Source organism: Peromyscus eremicus, chromosome 11 (genome assembly GCF_949786415.1).
Source record: "Peromyscus eremicus chromosome 11, PerEre_H2_v1, whole genome shotgun sequence".
Lineage (NCBI taxonomy): Eukaryota > Metazoa > Chordata > Mammalia > Rodentia > Cricetidae > Peromyscus > Peromyscus eremicus.
The window spans coordinates 44,657,942-44,676,938 of record NC_081427.1 but is presented as its reverse complement, the minus strand read 5'-3'; the positions used below and the strand labels follow the sequence as shown (position 1 = coordinate 44,676,938).

The 18,997-nt window shown below is 39.5% G+C and overlaps 1 protein-coding gene across 1 annotated transcript in view; it reads left to right on the top strand.

Annotated features, from left to right (window-relative positions):
- The window catches only part of Ercc8 (ERCC excision repair 8, CSA ubiquitin ligase complex subunit), a 39,333-nt gene that overhangs the window by 1,073 nt on the left and 19,263 nt on the right, over window positions 1–18,997 (top strand). The window contains exons 2-6 of the mRNA XM_059276565.1: window positions 2,762–2,857; window positions 9,732–9,833; window positions 14,284–14,407; window positions 17,687–17,768; window positions 18,911–18,979. Of these exons, the coding sequence (XP_059132548.1) occupies window positions 2,762–2,857; window positions 9,732–9,833; window positions 14,284–14,407; window positions 17,687–17,768; window positions 18,911–18,979 (473 nt within the window). The remainder of the gene's footprint in view (window positions 1–2,761; window positions 2,858–9,731; window positions 9,834–14,283; window positions 14,408–17,686; window positions 17,769–18,910; window positions 18,980–18,997) is intronic.

Sequence of the window (18,997 nt, the reverse complement as noted above, 5' to 3'; positions counted from 1 at the left end):
TGATGTTCTCATCAATTCGTGCAAAAATGATTAAGTCTTTTTTAACTCACTTCGCGCATACACGTGAGTACAATGCACACAGAAGCCGGAAGATGGTGTTGGATCTCCTGAAGCTGGAGTTACAAGCATTTTGAACTGTCTCATGGGCGTGTTAGGATCTGAGTTCTAGTCCTCTGAGAGAGCAGTACACACTCTTAATCCCTAAGCCATCTTTTCAGCCCCTGAAAGCATTTTGTATTCCCAGTAGCCAATTGGAGGGGCTGGAAAAGTGGCTCCGTGGTTTAAAGCACTTGCTAGGGTTGGGGAATATTATTATGAAGTGTGTTGCATTTTTTTTCCTACTGCTTTTGTTAACAATTCAAGGATGTAAATAAATAAATAAATAAATAAATAAATAAATAAATAAATAAATAAAATGGGAGGGGAAAAACAATTCAAAGATGTGTTTGATTAAATAAAATTAACCTATGAGCAGGAGGCTGAATCAGCAAGTAGCTGACAGGAAGTGATAGGAAGAAACCAAGTGTAGCAAGGGTTTTTTAAGTGGTGGCTAAGAGAAGGACGCTGGTTTGGGGTTTTGTTTTGTTGTGTTGTGTTTCCTTCTTTCTTTTTCTTTTTTGGAAGACGCCTGCCAAGGGAGAAAGTTAGCTACCTGCTATTCAGCCTCTCTGAGGGAGCAGAATTCCACCTACGCCATTGAATCCTGAGTGTTGTAGATTTAGAAAAGTTCCCTTAGTAGCTTTGAAAGATTCAGTAACAAATTCCCCTCGGACTGAGGCCCTTGCAACGGAAGCACTGCTTAAGGGGCAGTCACTGTAGATAATTTAAACAAACAAACAAACAAACAAACAGGTAACAACATGCTATTGTTGCTTTTGTGGAGGACCTAGGTTCTATTTATCACTCACATGGTGGCTCAAAACCATCTGTAATTCCAGTTTCAGAGAATCCGATGCCCTCTTCTGGCCTTCACTGGCATCAGGCATACATGTAGTGTACATATAGATATGCAGAACAAACACTCATACATAAAAATAAATCTAAAAATACTTAAAAAATAACGAGTCCACTAAGTGCTCCACAGCATTTTTGTTCCCCTTTAATGCTTTCATTTGGTTTATCTGAACATTATTTAGCACTCCATCTTAAATGTATCTACCATAATTTTGACTCTTGATATATGTAATGTGTATACGTAATGTATATACGTATATACTAGTGGCTGTATAACTTCCTCATTTACTTGGAATTTTACTGCTTCATTTGAAATGTTAAAAACTTATTAACCTTTACTCTCTATCCTATGTTGTTGCCATATATAATTGTGTTTGCAAACAGTATATACCCACCAGGCAGCATTATAATTATTGTTTATAATCATCAAGCATATTTTATTTTAAGGAAAAGAATGGTCTATTCTGTTTATTCCAGATATTCACCATTTCTCTTGCTCTTTTCTTTATGAATATCCCAATTTTCCATATTATTTCATTGCTCTCTATCCAAACATGACTTGCTAAGGTTTTTTTTTTGTTTGTTTGTTTGTTTTTAAGAGTACGTCTGTCTTAATTAGGGTTTCTATCGCTGTGAAGAGACATCATGACCACAGCAACTGTTATAAAAGAAAACATTTAATTGGGGCTGGCTTACAGTTCAGAGGTTTAGTCCATTTTCTTCATGGTGGCATGCAGGCAGACATGGTACTGAAGATGGAGCTGAGAGTTCTACATCTTCATCCACAGGCATCAGAAGCAACTGTGTACAGAGTGTAACTTGAACATATATGAGACCTCGAAGCACACCCCCACAGTGACATAGTTCCTGCAACAAGGCCATACCGAATAGTGCCACTTCCTGTAGCCAAGCATTCACACACATGAGTCTATGGAATCTGCCATAACATCTGATGGCCGCACAGATTTTGAAGGGGAAGTGCTGTCACTGAAATCATTTTTTTTTTCTTTACAGATTGACAGTTTGGTTGCTTTAATGCTGTCTTTAGGTGTCAGCAATTTGGCTGTGGTATATCAGAGTAGGCTGTGGTTTCAAACCCTTTTAGATCTCTAGGGGCATGCCACTTGCTGGTCAGGCAGTGACCAAGTGGCACTTGATTGAGTCTGGAAAGTCTTTTGCAGGGTATTTGGGATCGGATCTCTGCATGTTCCACTAGAGAATGAGTCCTGGAGTTCATAAACTGTTCTATGAGGTGTCCTTCCTCATCTCCGTCTTTGCTGTGATTGCCCAACTTTCTGGAACTCTGGTTACTGTCATGCCACACATTTCATGTTTGGGCCCAAGGCAGAATTCAAAAGAATAAAGACAGGTTAAAGAAAAAACAATCAAGGCACTAAAGAGAAAAAGGAAATAATTCACTTCGTTTAAACTGCTGTGTTGACTGTAGTTTGCATTTCTACAGTCTTAGAGAAGTGACTCTTCTAAATGTGTAATTCAAACGTTTATCCACTGGGTGTCCTCAGTCAAGTTTATCAGAATTGAACTGTTCTTGAAAGTTTATCCATAGATACCTTTTTAAGAACTTAAACTCTAAATGAAATTTAAAGTAATGTTTCAGTGAAATATTTGTATATAGTTGTTGTTATCTTGTTTTAGAGGCTGACATTTACAAATCTGAACACCTTTAAATATGGTAAGACTAAAGACTTGCAACATTTGTGGTCATCTATGTAATCTTGGGGAAATAAGCAATTTGCTTATGTTAAATTTTTTCTTCTTATTAAGTTTTCTCTTTTTAATTTTGAAGGGTCCTGTCACTGGAGCTGAACAAAGACAGAGATGTTGAAAGAATCCACTGCAGTGGAGTTAACACCCTTGATATTGAGCCTGTTGAAGGAAGATAGTAAGTTGTAGCTTCACTTTTCTTTCTAAATGAGACGCAAATCTTGTCTTTTCAGATTGATTAGTCGACATTGCTTAAAATATGTTAAAAAAAATATAATTCTAGCATTTGTTGAGCTGGTATTTATTTATTTAAAATAAAAACAGAAAATCAAATATGCAAAATGTTGCCAGATTGATCGATCCTCCAAAATACTGTGACATAAATGTATTCATATTAAATCAATAAACCAGGAATTGACATTGATACAGGAGGCTTCTAAGTGCTGGGATGTGTCTTAGGTGCTCTTTGAAATATAGCTGTTACTTTCAAGAAGCCTAATGGGGCCTAGAATATAAAAAGTGTTTGTCAAATGAAGTTTGAAGCAATAATTTTACTGAGTACTTAGCAGCTCTGTGACCTTGTGCAGTTTGCCTTACCCTTTCAAATTTTCAGTTGCCATAGCTATTTGATGGGAATGGTCATGCTTAGCTTATTTGTCCTAAGAATTTGAGAAAATCTGTATTGAAAGCAGCTTCACGTGCATGTTGTTTCAGCTCATTGCCCACACTGTAACTGAACGTGTTCCCCTAGTCACAACTTATCGTCACACCACACTACTCATATGGGAGGGTTTGGGGGAGGGTGCAGCTATTCTATGGCAGAATGCATTATTTGCACGCACAAGGATCTGGGTTCAATCTAGAGCAGAAAGGGGCGGTAAGGAAGGTGGGCTCAGAGCCCTTCATGTGAACTGAGGCTGTAGTTCAGTAATAGACCCTCACCTAGTATGTACACTGTCCCGGATTCAAGCCATGGCACTGCAAGGAAATAAAGCCAATCAATCTTTATGTGGTCTACAATTAGACTATGTATTAAAAAAAAAACCTGAGGAAAATAGTTGCTTGTGCTGTGGTCATTCAGCAGTCACCCTAGAGTTTTTGTTTCACAGGGAAGTATTGTCATTCACTTTAACATAAGCCAGGATGGGTCTGGCAGACTTGCACTTTCTACTTTAACCTCTGCCATAATAATAGTGTGTAAGAGGTGTGTGATGAACAGAGTTCTCTTTTAGCACATGGTTACATTTAAAAGATGGAACACTGAGCTGGTTGTTTGAACCGCAGTCCCCAGGCTGGGATGCCTCGCCCAACCTTGACGCAAGGGGAGGAGCTTGGTCCTGCCTCAACTTTGATATGCCATGGGAGACCTGCCCCTTTCTAAATGGAGGAGGAGTGGATGGGGAGGGTAAATGGGAGGTGGGGGGAGGGAACTGGAAGAGAGGAGGGGGAGGAACTGTGGTTGGTATGTAAAATAAATTTTAAAAAAATTAATAAAAAAGAGGGTGCACAATCTTTTGCCTGGCTTTTCAAGGCAAAACATGATTATTTCCTGTTCAGGGACCGTTGTGGGGTACTCCTTTATAAAACAGACGCATATCCAAGGAATAAAGGACAGCTGATTTCTTTTGGTCGTTGGTGCCAGTGGGGAAAATATACTAGTATTCCAGCCAGCTGTTTGGCATAGTGGTTCTATAACCTGTGAGGTTCAGTAACCGGTTAGCAGAGTCAGTCCGAACTGGTGGATTCCAGTTTACGTATGTGTGAAATATGTTTGAGGAAAGTAGGCTGAAGAACGTCTTCATGATGCATCTAAAGTCTGAGCCACTTAGCACAGTAACTTTCCCTTTAATACCTGATGAAAGCTACAGCTTTTTATTTCTTTGTTTGCTAAGACATAGTGTGTTTAATTCCATTTAGTAGCAAGAAGAAATAAAGATGAAAGTATATGTCAAATTGAAAGCCAAGTGTTTTCTTTAAGAAAAATCAGTGTTTGTGTAAATTGTTCACTATATTATATTAACATTATCATCCACTACGAACACTGTAGCAAAAGCATTAAAATACACAGTCAAAACGAGAATGCACAGATCTGGTAGACCAGTACACAGTTCCACAATTAGGTGTTATTTTAAGAAGACTATCCATAGACTACATTTTTAGTAGGTTCAACTATAAATAATACATTTGTATACCACCCTATGAAGATTAAGTTTTGTATGTCTTATAAATTCTTTTAATTTATTCATCTCTTGTAAGTTTCCTTTTTTTAATATAAAAATAATGCCCTGACTCTTTAATATGGTCATGATTAGCAGAATGCTGACCTCAGGGTTAAATAATATTAGTGTCAGATACCAAATAGAAAGTCATTTAATTTCAATAATGGTTAAATCTTCATGCTATAATTAAACTCAAAGGAAATCTTTTGGGAATTATTTTAATAAAAATATTTCACATTATTGTAAATACCAATTCAATTTAAAATCATTTGTGTTACACTGAGAATGCATTTACAGTACCTGGTGAAGAAACAAAAACACAGTAGTCTGAGGATGTAGCTCAGTTGGTACAGTGCTTGCCTAGCATGCACATAGTCCTGGGTTTGGCACAAAGACTGGGATGGTGACAAACACCTATAATCCCAGCTCTCAGGAGATGAAGGCAGGACGATCAGACCTTCAGAGTCATCGGATCATAGAGAATCCACACAAATCACAAACCATGAGTAAGTGGAAACAAACCCTGGAAACTCCAAGATGTGTGTGCTGTCAGCATTTACACGTGGAGGAAGGGGAGCCATCAAAAAGTGATGGGGTATCTCATCTGATCATCCACAAATGCCAGTGGGGCAGCTAAAAGCTTAGCAGCCAGTCTGATTACAGCAGCTGACCCCAGACAGCATGTCACACTCAGTTACAGGTGAGTTAAGGGCCCACCTGAGGCTGGAAGGAGCTCAGTGTGGCCCCTGTAATCACTCCTAGGAGCTAATAGGTCAGAGCTCCCTGCAGAACAGCCCCGCACTGAAGAATGGAGTCCAGCTTGAGCAGTCTGCATGATAGACACAAGAGGAAAAGACATCCCAGATGAGAGTTTAGGACATGAACGGAACCAGAAAATCTCTAATTAGAGGCTTCTGTTTTTATCTTATCAAAAGGAAAGAAAATATATTTTAGAAGGAGGATTTTTTGAAGATAAAAGTTTAAATGTTATTCTAAATCCAGATTCAAAAATCCAAATTCTAAATCTAAATTCTAACTTCTGAAAGAGTAGGGAACATATGCAAAAATAAGAGGTGAGATGTAAGAGCTAAGAGAATAAGGAGAACTGACTGCCACTCCAGATAGTGACGACATGTCAGACAGGTTATGCCATAACATGTGAGACTGCTAATCTAATATCTCAAAACGAGCAAAAAGTAAGTTTTTTATCCTCTCTCTCTCTCTCTCTTTCTCTCTCTCTCTCTCTTCCTGTGTGTGTGTGTGTGTGTGTGTGTGTGTGTGTGTGTGTGTGTGTGTGTGTGCAGCTCCTGAGGCATCTGAACTTAGGTCGTCATGTTTGTGTGGCAGACACTTTACCAACTGATTCATCTCTAGCCTAACCCCAAAACAATTTTAAAAGGTTGAATCCATGAAAGAATAATGTAAATTCAAACTGATCTCAGAAATGAGGTTATCAAACCCAGGAAAAATTAGAAATGAAAGAAAAATATTTCAGAAATGAACCAAAGTATAAAGAACACAAGCAAATCAATACAAGGTGTAATTCCTTAGAAATGGAAGACGAGCAGTGGGAACTTAAGATCAGAAAGGAAGGAAACAAGGGCTAGGCTGTAGCTCAGTGGTGGAGTGCTTGCCCCTCATGTGTGAGGCTATAGGTTCAATTCCAGCACTAGCCCCTCATCCAAAAGGGAAAAGAAGAATAGATTTGAAGGTAGTCAGACAAACAGAATAAAGGCCAAGAAGACCCAGACTGCACATGACAGGAATACACAGAGAAGACCAGCACAAGCAAGCAGAATAAATATGAAACTATAATAAAATAAAACTGTCTACTTGGAGTAAAATCTACAACTAGAGGCAGGCATGGTGGCAACAGCCTTAAATCCCAGCACTGGGCAGTCAGAGGCAGGTGGATCTCTGTGAGTTTGAGGCCAACCTGGTCTACAGGTCTACAACTGTGTATAAGGGAAAGGGTCACACAGTCCCTGTGTATAAGGGAGAGGATCACACCATCACTGTGTATAAGGGAAAGGGTCACACTGTCCCTGTGTATAAGGGAGAGGATCACACTGTCACTGTGTATAAGGGAGAGGATCACACCGTCACTGTGTATAAGGGAGAGGGTCACACCGTCACTGTGTATAAGGGAGAGGATCACACTGTCACTGTATATAAGGGAGAGGGTCACACCGTCACTGTGTATAAGGGAGAGGATCACACTGTCACTGTGTATAAGGGAGAGGATCACACTGTCACTGTGTATAAGGGAAAGGATCACACTGTCACTGTGTATAAGGGAGAGGGTCACACTCACTGTGTATAAGGGAAAGGATCACACTGTCACTGTGTATAAGGGAAAGGGTCACACTGTCACTGTGTATAAGGGAAAGGGTCACACTGTCACTGAACTTTTGACTTTTTGCCCAAAGGAAGACTTTTTTTTAAATCTAAAATACTCTGAGAATTAAGCCTTTGACATCTACTCAAGTGGTTTTCAAGGCCGAAAGGCAGACGTTTGTCAGTAGCATACAGGAATTCTGGAGTGCTGTACTAATTGCCCTTTTTTGGCATTTTACTGAATTGAAGTCAGATAGCCAGAATGATCAGAAGGACAGAAATATAAAGGTTGATGATGACCAGTAATTATAGAAAGTAAATGTATGACTTTGTGGATCTAGGTATTGGTTTGTCTGTTGGTATCACATCACAATAAAGAAACCAATTGTAAGTTAACATTATTTTAATTCAGTCTGGAACTTTAAGCTGGAGATTGCAGAACAAATGACCTGGGTATTAGCATAGATGAATCACAGGAGATGGAACAGTCAGGGAGCAAAGAAGCCCAAAGGTGGGCGAAGGTCTGTATCCATTTAAAACAATCCAAAGAAGCCCAAAGGTGGGCGAAGGTCTGTGTCCATTTAAAACAATCCAAAGAAGCCCAAAGGTGGGCGAAGGTCTGTATCCATTTAAAACAATCCAAAGCCCTTTAGTCACGATGTACTTCCGAGTGATGAATTATGCAGTATTCAGAAAAGAAAGTCGGTGATTCTTGTAAAAGTTGCAGGAGTGAGTAACTGAAGGAAAAGAAGAGGGTCGTGGTTCGGAAAGATCCTATGTGTGGACTTCTGAAGAACCCTTGATGAGGTGCACCTGTTTTTATTTTGTGTCATGGTGGAATAAAATGCAGAATGTCTTTAAAGTTAAATTTGATCCAAAAGAGATCATTGTTCAAAGAGATTTTCATCTTGTAAATAATAGAAAGGAATGGTGCCCTGAATGAGGTAAAAAGATAGAAACAGTGAACATATTGACTGTGAGATAGTTTGTGTTCCAGTATACGGAAAAGTCAGAGTCCTCCCTTCTGTCGGCTTTGTTCTGAATTCACTGCGCTATTCGCCACCTATTAGTTTCTAAACTGAAAACACGGCTGCCAGGGAAATCAGCTAAATGTTACAGCTTCAAATTCCAAGTTCTTTTTCAGATAATGTGAATAAATAGAACAAAATCATAATTGGAAAGCCAACAGTCTAGTAGCAGTAGCTAGTAAACAAGCTAGTAGCAATCTTAGGCAGATTCAAGGGTCCTAGGTAAAGTATGTGAAGTACCAAGAATATTCTACAAGTTAATTCTGCAAGTTAGTTAAATTAATATAAAGAACTTTCTGTTGTCAAATATGTACTTACATGTTACTTTAACTATTTAGAAATCATTTTACAAAACTTTTTAATCAAATAATTTACCGTCTCTACCAGTGTAATAGACGAGTTTGAAGAACAGTGTTTTCCTTTTAGCACCCTTTGCTATTAAAAGTAAGACTGAGTAGCTGGAAGTGGTGGTGGCACACACCTTTAAACCCGGCACTGGAGGCAGAGGCAGGCGGATCTCTGTGAGTTCTGGGCCAACCTGGTCTATAGAGTTCCAAGACAGCCAGGGCTACACAGAAAAAAACAAAAACAAACAAACAAAAAATGTAAGACAGTGTATGGGTCTTAGACCTCTCATCTCTCTCCTTTCTCCCTTCCATACTTCAGCAATATATTTCTTCCTCAGTCACTAGACTGGGTTTAGATTGTGACTTTCACACACCTCGCTGGCTACTTTCTCTTCCACCTTCAGGTACCAGTTTAAATACTATGTAACCGAGGATGTCATCCTTGAAGCTTCAAGCTAAAATAAAAGGAGCTTATTGCCACAGCGGTCCCAATTACAACTTACAGTTTGTGAGGTAGATACAAGATCTCTTCTGCTAGACTAACCTTTCAGGTGGTCAGGGGGCGTGCCTGGGTTGTTCGCAGTTCATTAGCAGAGTGGTTATGCATTGTAGGATAAATGAATTGAATGAGGAAGCCAGCTTCCATTTGCTGTCACAGCAGCTTTGTCATTTAGGTGAAAATGCCCCTCCCCCACTTGGTTATTACTGTTCTCACAAATGTGGAAAGGTTGAGTAGGTGATGTAACAGATAGCTAATGTCAGTAAACATAGCTAATGTCAGTAATAGGCTAATTCTGTTTTCATTTAGGTCAGATTTAAGACGACATGTAAAATTATATTGTAATGTTTTACTTTCTTAAGTAAATGCCTTTGCTGTGTTATTTCTATCACCTTTCCTCTTTTGCAGTTGTGGAGATAAACTTGAAATGATCGAAGATTGAGTTTTTCTGTGTTTGTGCTTCTGTAAATGTTAAGAAATTCCAGCTTATTGAAGTCTGCTAGGATTCACTGACCTTGTTATCTCAGTACTTAAGGGTATATGTAGGTCAGCATTCGCAGATAGGAAATGGCCATCAGCAGGTGGACTTCCTGCATTGATCATGTGACTCTCTTGTTGTCAGCATGCTCTCGGGTGGCTCAGACGGTGTGATTGCGCTCTATGACCTTGAGAACAGCAGCAGACAGCCTTGTTACACATGTAAAGCAGTGTGTACCGTTGGCAGGTGTGTATTTGAAAGTGTAACTCGTGAATATGTAAACAGTTCAGTATGTTTGCATCAAGTGCAGAAATGAAAATAGCAGGCATATGCATGGCATAAGCCAATTTTTCAGTTGACAGTGATATCCCTTGATGCTTTCTTAAAAACAATTAAAATTCAGTATGGTTTTTTTGTCATGTGATTTCCTCCAGACAGTTTTTGTATCAGCTTTCAAATGAAATTTTAAAAAAATTGTGTCTTTTTTGTTCTGTACCTACAGAGTATACCTCAGTAGCTATGTTTTTTAATACCCCTTAGTATAATGTTCATTTATGAATCTTTCAGCTAATTATAAATGCAAACTAAGTTTTCAACTCATGTTAATGGGGAACAGATTAAAAACGGGTGTAATAAATGTACAGGCAGTCCTCCCACCACACACACACACACACACACACACATTCACACTCACGCACACGCACGCATGCACGCACGCATGCACACTTCGCACCCATCTTTCTTGTCTGTCTACTCACTCAAAAATGAAATGCTCAACTTGAACCAGGCAGTGATGGTGCATGCCTTTAATCCCAGCGCAAAGGAGGCAGAAGCAGGCAGATCTCTGAGTTCGTGGCCAGCCTGGTCTAGAGAGAGGATTCTAGAACAGCTCCAAGGCTGCACAGAGAAACTGTCTCAAAAAATTAAAGAAAAAATCTCAACTTAAAAATATACCTGTTTGTCCTGACTTCCCTGGCTATTTGGTAATTTTTTTTTGTGTGGGTCATTTAAAGCTTTTTTACCATCTCTGATCTGTTCTTAAGTCAACTTTGCCTTAGAGACTAGCTGCCAAGGTGTGCTCTCATAGGGATCAGCTAGCAGAGCTCAGCAGCCACCCTGCTGTTGGTGCTCCCAAAGCACTGGGAAGGCCCCTAGGTCATGGTGTCCCTGAGATTTATAATTGTGTGTTCACAGTGCTGATTCATTTTAGAAACACGTGTTTTTGGAAAATCTCTCTGAGACTCAGCTTGTTTTGTTTTAGAGGTAATTTTATTTGCTCCATCATTCTTACTAAGTTTCTGTAATAATCATTTTTAAAGCGTGTTGAAAGCTGTAAAAACTACTGTTTTTTACAGTAGTTTAAATGGAAAGGAATACAGCTAAAGAAAAAGTTAGGGGTCAGCTAAGTGGCTCAGTGGGTAAAGGCATTTGTCACTCTACCTGATGACCTTAGTTCTGCCCCTGACACCCACATGGTAGGAGAGAACGGGCAGTTGACACCAGGTCCATTTAACAACAGCAGTAGGTAAGTTGCTGCAGAGCCTCTGAACTCCCTAGCATGGGCTTTTGACCAAGTTTACAGTACCAGGCACAAACTCCTTTCTGTGCAACAGACCTCAAATCCAAAAACATTGTTCATTCACCACCTTGTCTGGCAGGTTGGTATTGTAGGATTCAGGGTCCATTTCTGGGTAGTATCATTGAGTCTTCTCTCCTAGTGGCCTGCATAACACCTCCCCACACTATGAAAGCTAGCCAGCTGAGAGGAGGGTTGTGGGTCAGTTCCAGCTTGACTTCTCCATGTCCTACAACCAAGGTATATTGTTCTTCAGCAATACTGTCTTACTATCTAGTCAATGATGGGCAACCAAGATTAGTAACAATAGCCTAGAGCCTCCCTGAGTGGTAGCATGGTGTGGGACCTGCTTTTTAAGAGGCTTGAGCCGTTTACACACTTCCTTCAACCTTAATGAAAAGAAAATGGTAAATTCTAAAGTACTGGCCTAGAACTCAGAGATCTGCCTGCTTCTGCCTCCTGAGTGCTGGGATTAAAGGTGTGTGCCACTACCACCTGGCTTTAATTTAATAGTTAATTTTAATTTAATAATTTTAAAATCTAATGTTATCTGAGGTTAAAATTTAACACATTAAGTTTATTAAATAGTGAAATAGGTATATTTTATATATTTGACATATATGTATATATGTGCTATATAATGTTACTCCATGAAGAAATGTGATTTGATGTTTTTTTGATATGTAACATAAGTAAATATCTAGTGTTTCTGACTTTTATTCCTAAGTTCAAACTTTATGACTTTGCATTTCAAAATGATTATTTTACAATATCATTTTAAAAAATAATTTCAGAAAGTTTATTGTTAGTATTTTGGCTTAGGCCACTTTGTAATATTTATTGTTGGTATACTTAATTTGTTTGTTCTTGAGCATTAAAAAGATTCTACTACCAAAATTCTTACTAAATGTACACAAGAATGACATCATATATAAGAGAGTAATACAACATTGTATCCTGTTCTAAAATTTAAATTAAAATATAAATGAGCTTTTGTTTGTATTTCTACAATAAGGACTGGTTTTATTTAAAACAACTCATCAGAAAGTCTTTATTGAAATCAAGATTCTTAGAGCATATCAAAGTTGATTCTGCTTATTTTAAATAGACTTATTGGAATGATGATTGTATCTCATGAAATTGTGGAGAAAATTAGAGAACCAAACTTCCCAAATGAAAGAAAGAAAGAAAGAAAGAAAGAAAGAAAGAAAGAAAGAAAGAAAGAAAGAAAGAAAGAAAGAAAGGCTACATCAGGGAACACAGCCAAGGTCACACTACAGAAGTAATTCCCTTTGAACTTTGGTCCGTGTGACCAACATAGGCCCAGTTCTGCAGCCCTGACTAGTGGCTGACTCTCCTCAGGGGATTTCCATTCAGACCTGGAGATTCAGACTTCCAAACAGATCAATAAAGCTCAGCACACAGCTTTGCCCTTGGTGCCAAGGAACAGGAAAAGACAATGTGTAGAGTCCCTCGATTTCTATAGCAGAAAGTAGGTACTTGCTCTCAGCAAAACATAGGTTCCCTGTAACTAGGAGGAGTTTGAATCCTTAGGAGAAAAAGAAGGAAAGGCTCCTGTCTACTGCCATCCACACATTTGCCTGTCCAACATCTGTATATGCCTCCCTCATAGCCTTTAAAAATGCAGTCCTGACGTAACCTAATGTTGTATCTACAATATCAGAATTATAAAATTGTGGGCTCAAGTATACAGTTAACCCATACAAAATGATGGAGAAAATAGTAAAGTTAGTTAACATACATACACATGCGCACAAATATAGAAACATGGGTAGTCACTGCAGACTGAGCATTATGTACATCTGTCTCAAGGCCAGAGCAGGCCTTCAGAACCTTGTCTCTGTTCAGCAGTACAAATGCTCAGGGTCCTTGGTCTAGTATTGAGACTTAGACCTTCACTCTTGGGAATTAGAGCCCATAGTGATCCTGTTTGCACAGAGTTACATAATGGTCTATAAACTTTTTTGTTTTATTATTGGAAATTTCTCCCATGTACAAATATAGCAAGCAGTATAATGACCTATTTACTCATCACCCAACCTTCACAACTGTCAGTCACAAGCAGTTTGTTTCATATCCACCACATACTTATCTAGTTTCAGGGTTTTTGTTTGTTTGTTTTTGTTGTTTTGTTTTGTTTTTTTGAGACAGGTTTTCTCTGTGTAGCTTTGGAGCCTATCCTGGGACTCATTCTGTAGCCCAGGCTGGCCTTGAACTCACAGAGATCTGCCTGCCTCTTGCCTCCCAAGTGCTGGGATTAAAGGCATGTGCCACCACCGCCCGGCCAGTTTCAAGATTATTTTAAAGTAAATCCCAAATAAGATTATTGCATCCATAATTACTTGTTTGTGTCACTGAAGTGAAGACTTTTTTGGTAAATGTAACCCTAGTACCACTATCTCACATACACAGTAATCCCTGGAATCAAATATCTAGTGTTCAGATTTCCTTCATTATCTCAAAAGTATTACAATGCCAGTTTATTTAAGATTGAGGAAAGTAAGGTGGCATACATACTGTGTTGATGACTGGTTCAGAGAATACACCCTGTCTTTTTAAGCAGGACAGCCTTTCACAAGATGATATATGTAACTGCATGATAAATTACGTGAAACTAGCAGATCCCATTGACACCCACCAATTGCATTCTTTTGTCCCAGAGTAAGTTTCTTGGTAAACAGTATTGTATGGATTCCCATGGCAGTGTGTGAAGCATTCCACAGTTCTAATAATGATAGGTGAGAAAAGAATTGCCAAAGATGTAGTTCTTCTAGTAAGGAAAACCACTGCCACCTGCAAGGTGAAAGAAGTCCACTGTAGTTGGCCAACCCCCCCCTCCCCCCCCCCCGACTGTACAATACAGGAGTGAGTGATACCCAATAGCCCACATGATTAGCCTTAGAGAAGGCAAGCCCCCAACATCTCACTGTGGGAACTTAACCAGGAGATGCCTAGACATTCCCTCTCCCCTTCTGAACGGGGGTGTGATGTAAGTGTAGCGATCCGTATCTTCCTGCCCACGTCTGCTACTTTTTCATAGTAATACATGTGAAACTCACTCCAGTCGGCAGTCTCTAAATACCAATTGCTGTTTTGTAGAAGCCATCCCGACGTTCACAAATACAGCGTGGAAACGGTTCAGTGGTATCCCCATGATACAGGCATTTTCACATCCAGCTCATTCGATAAAACTCTGAAAGTGTGGGATACGAATACATTGCAGGTAAGTACAGTAAAACCTTTCCAAATTGCTGTGTACAGTAATGGAAAATGGAATCCTCACTGATACTGGTGTGGTTTCTTGCTAAGGTGTTGTGTGTGTCAGATGTGAAAGCAGTGTAGTTAAGGAGACCTAGGTGGTTGGGCTTATGTCCTGATTAACTAACTCCTGCTGGTTAACATTCTGACAGTGGGCAAATGCATCTCTGTTCCCTCGTCTGCAGACAAGGGCCAAGATGGCGCCTTCTAGAATGATTTTGAGGGTTAAATGAGCCAACATACATAAAATACCCAGCACAAGGCCTAGCATGTAATCAGCATTCAAAACCTTCGCAAATGCCCTTCTTATTTGAAAACCTTGAGCTAAGGAAGAGAATTAGACTTTTCCCCTCTTGATTACGAACTTGCAGGTAAAGGAAGTTTTTATAATATAGCTTAGTAAAAATAGTAGAGATGAGAATTATATAATTAGTAAAATATAGTTTATAGTACTCCTCCTCCTCAGCTTTATATGTACCCATCTGTAAAACCTCTTTATAGAAATGTGACATCTCTTTAGAGTTGGCATTTCCTGATCTAGATATTAAGTTCTGTGCTAGCCAGGGCTATATAGCAAGACTCTGTCTGAAAGAAAGAAAGAAAGAAAGAAAGAAAGAAAGAAAGAAAGAAAGAAAGAAAGAAAGAAAGGAAGGAAGGAAGGAAGGAAGGAAGGAAGGAAGGAAGGAAGGAAGGAAGGAAGGAAGGAAAGAAAGAAGAAAGAAAGGAAGGAAAGAAAGAAAGAAAAAGAAAGAAAGAAAGAAAGAAAGAGAAGGGAGGGAGGGAGGGAGGAAGGAAAGAAAGAGAACGGAATGCAACATATATGGTAAAGACTGAATGTTGTAAACTTCCTGTTTTGACCACAATGGAGTACCTTATAGCTAAACCAATCCTCCATTGACAAAACCAACAAAGTTCTGTTTAAAGGTTTTGAAAACCTAGGAATCTAGACCCTGATAGGCTGGTTCTCAGAGAAAAGAAAGGTTTGTAAAAGTAAGTTTGACTTTACAAATGCTTCACTCTTGTGTTTTTATGTACAGCAGGAGCCTGAGAAAGCAGGCATTGGAAGCTTTTAAGAGACAGACAGAGCAGCAGCTGCTCATGCGGTATATGCCTATAATTCTGGCATTTGGGAGGCTAAGGCAGGAGAATCATGGGTTTGAAACCAGCATGGACTAGCTTGTGAGTCCTGGAAGAAAGAGCAAGACCCAGTCTCAGAGCAGCAACAACAAACACACACAAGGGTGGGTCCCAGGTTCTGGAATGGGAATTGGGTAAATTATGGGATGTTTGAGGGGTTTGCAGGAAATCCTTCTGGAGATAGTCGGGGAATTGATCTATTTGTATCTGATGTGGGAGTGAGGTCGACACTGAAAATAGAGACTTGTGAGTCAGTAACATTCAGCTGAAGAGAAAAAGCTTGCATAGAACAGACCCTGAAGGTGACCAGGGTTAATAGGACAGAAGAAGAGGCAACAAACCCTGCAAAAATAGTGAAAAGGAGTAGCCAGAGAGTGAGGTGCACATCTGTACATCTCGAAACTGGAAGCCAGGGGAAAAGACTGTTTCAAGGACAGTGGGGCGAACGGCTGTGTTGAGGAAGCTGACACACCAAATAGAATAACGAGGCTATTGGTGATAATTAAAAAGAAACAAGGAAAATGAGACAGAACTAAGATTGCAGTGAGTTAAATGGTAAGTGTGGCCTGGAGAAATGACTCCGCTAATAAGAGCACTGGCTGCTCTTCCAGAGGACCTGAGTTCAGTTCCCAGCACCCACATGGCAGCTCAAGACTGTCTGTAATTTCAGTTCCAGGGGATCTGACACCCTCACACAGAAATGAACGCAGGCAAAACACCAGTGCACATTGTAGATGTAATTCTAAACGGTTTTATTAAATAAGAAACACAGAGCCAAATCAAGAGTTAAAAGCCCAGAGATCAAGCAGTAGCCAAGAGCCAAGACCACCTTATCTTACCACTTACTGCTGTCCTTCCCCTGAGAGAGAGACCTCCTTCCTGTGTCTTGTCTTTTGCTGCCTTCTCATTGGTTCTAAACCCAACCACATGACTTCCTCATCACTGCCTGTCTATACAGACCTCCAGATCTCTATGGTTCATACTGAGATTAAAGGTTCGGGTCACCGCTTGACTGTGTCCTTGAACACACAGATTCTGCCTGCCATGTGATCGGATTAAGGGCATGTGCCACCAAAGCCGGACTTCTGCTAAATGTCTTACTCTTAGCTCTGATCTCCAGGCAACTTTATTAACATACAAATAAAATCACATTTCAGCACAAATAAAATATCACCATAGCACATAAAATAAAATTAAATAAATTAGTTTTAGAAAAGAAATGGAAAGTGATTAAAGATTGCAAAAATTGATGTGAAGAGAAGGAAAGAAAATTGAGGGGTAGTGTAGGGTGAAATAAGCTTTGTTTATTTTGTCCTGAGGGATATTAATATGAAGGGGACTTGACTTTCAGTGCTGCTGGGAATGGCCCAGTAGAGATAATCATAGCTAACCTTAGACTGAGATTGCCACAGTTTTGAGGGGGTCTGAGTGCAGCAGAGAGATTAGCTTGTTAAATGGGAGAAGGACTGTTTCCACTAAGAAGGGAAAAAGCTTAAGCAAAAGGAAAAAGCTTAAGTGACTGGCTGTCTGAGAGATTGGGAGATTTCTGATTCAGTGGCTTTCATTTTCTCTGAACTAAAAGATCTAATCACCTGTTGTGAATGTGTAGAGATGTTTGTGGACAAGGAGGAAGTTGGAAATGCTACAGGATATTGCAGTCAACTAGTTAAAAGAAATGGTACATTGTAGGCTGGCAGTCATTACTAAAGCCTGGTTGTAGTGAATGCAACTAGGAAAAAAATGAGCAGGAAAGAGTGCTAGGGACTCTGGGGCTTGTTTAAGAGCCCTAGAGTAGTTGGTGAAGAAAGCCAAAAGGATAGATGCTATGGTTACAGATAACTGCAATTTATCCTTCCAAAGGAGTGATTAGCATCCTGGAAACTGAGGCCATGTGGCTGGGAGAGGCAGGTTGCTAGCTAGCTAAATTGTCGATGGAGATGCTAGCCTACTGGAGGGGGTGGTGAGAGGCTTGTCTTTCCTTAATTTCTAGGATCTGTTGTGTTTTAGTTCATGAATTACTAACAGTCAATTAAAAATATGTTTAAAATGTGGGAAAGAGAATTTGTTGCTTCGATTTTACACATTTTTAACATCTCTTGTTTAACAGGCTGCAGATGTGTATAATTTTGAGGAAACAGTTTATAGTCATCATATGTCACCAGTAGCCACCAAGCACTCTCTGATAGCAGGTGTGTACACATCCTTTTGCCTCTTAGCGTATAGGAAACTCCCATTTTAGGGTTAGTTAGTTAAAACTTTAACCCAGGGAAAGATTATTTTAAACATTGTAAACTAGTTAGTATAAGTCCAGCACATGCTATTATCTAGGATTCAAAGACTGAGAGTATCAAGTCTCTCTCCTTTTCTTTTTCCTCAGCTTGTGTCTGTTCCCTGAGGAGTTCTTTTGAGGTACTAAACTTTAAAAGTATTTTACGTGAACCAGATACGGCAACTTGGACTGGTGAAGTAGCTCAATGGGTAGGGCTGTCCGCTGCCACGCCTGATACCTAGCATTTGATCCTTGGAGCCCACGTGGTAGGGCAGAGGTGACTACAGCAGCTTGTGCTCTAACCTCGGCACACTCCGACCGATCACACACACACAAAGGAAATGTTTTGTTAATTTATAACTTTTCCAGTTCAACACAATAAAAGGAAAACTTCTTTCTTTTTAAGATCGTGATTGAAAGCAAATAGGCATTTATATGAATCCTGTAACAACAAAAAATTAATGCATAAAGAAGAAAGAAAATGTTAACCTCCTATTGGGTATCTGGTCCCCAGGACTTGGTTATTCCTGGGTACTGCATGAGTTTCCTCACAGCTGAACATCAATCAGTTGTTCCATCTATAACAGCTAGACACTTAGGGGTTTTCAAGATCTGTTCATCTACGAAGCTGTTTCTAAGAGCTGGAGGGACAGCAATAGTCTTAGCTAGGGAAAACACTGCTGAAATTGAATGATTTCATGTGGTAAAGTGACAAAGAGCTATACACACACTCAAGTGCTGCTAGAGACTTCCTGTGATGTGTTCCCGTGGTTACCTCTCAGCTGTCTCTGAACTAGCCCGACAGCCTATGCAGATCTGTAGCTGTTGGAATGAGAGTAGGCTGTGGAACACACAGTTCTCGAGAGTAAAGTGATAACACAGGAACACTTCTGTAGTCATAAATGTTCAAGATGGTTTAGATGTTTGTAAATGTATTGTGACATACATTTTATATTTCTGTGTAGATACAGTGGGAATGTTGTGGTTCTCAATGGTAATTTGATGGGATCTTATAATTTAAAATAAATATTACATAAAACCTTTCCTTTTTCTCTTTAACAGTTGGTACTAGAGGACCCAAGGTACAACTTTGTGACTTAAAGTCTGGATCCTGTTCTCACATTCTACAGGGTATTTTTTTTTTTTAAA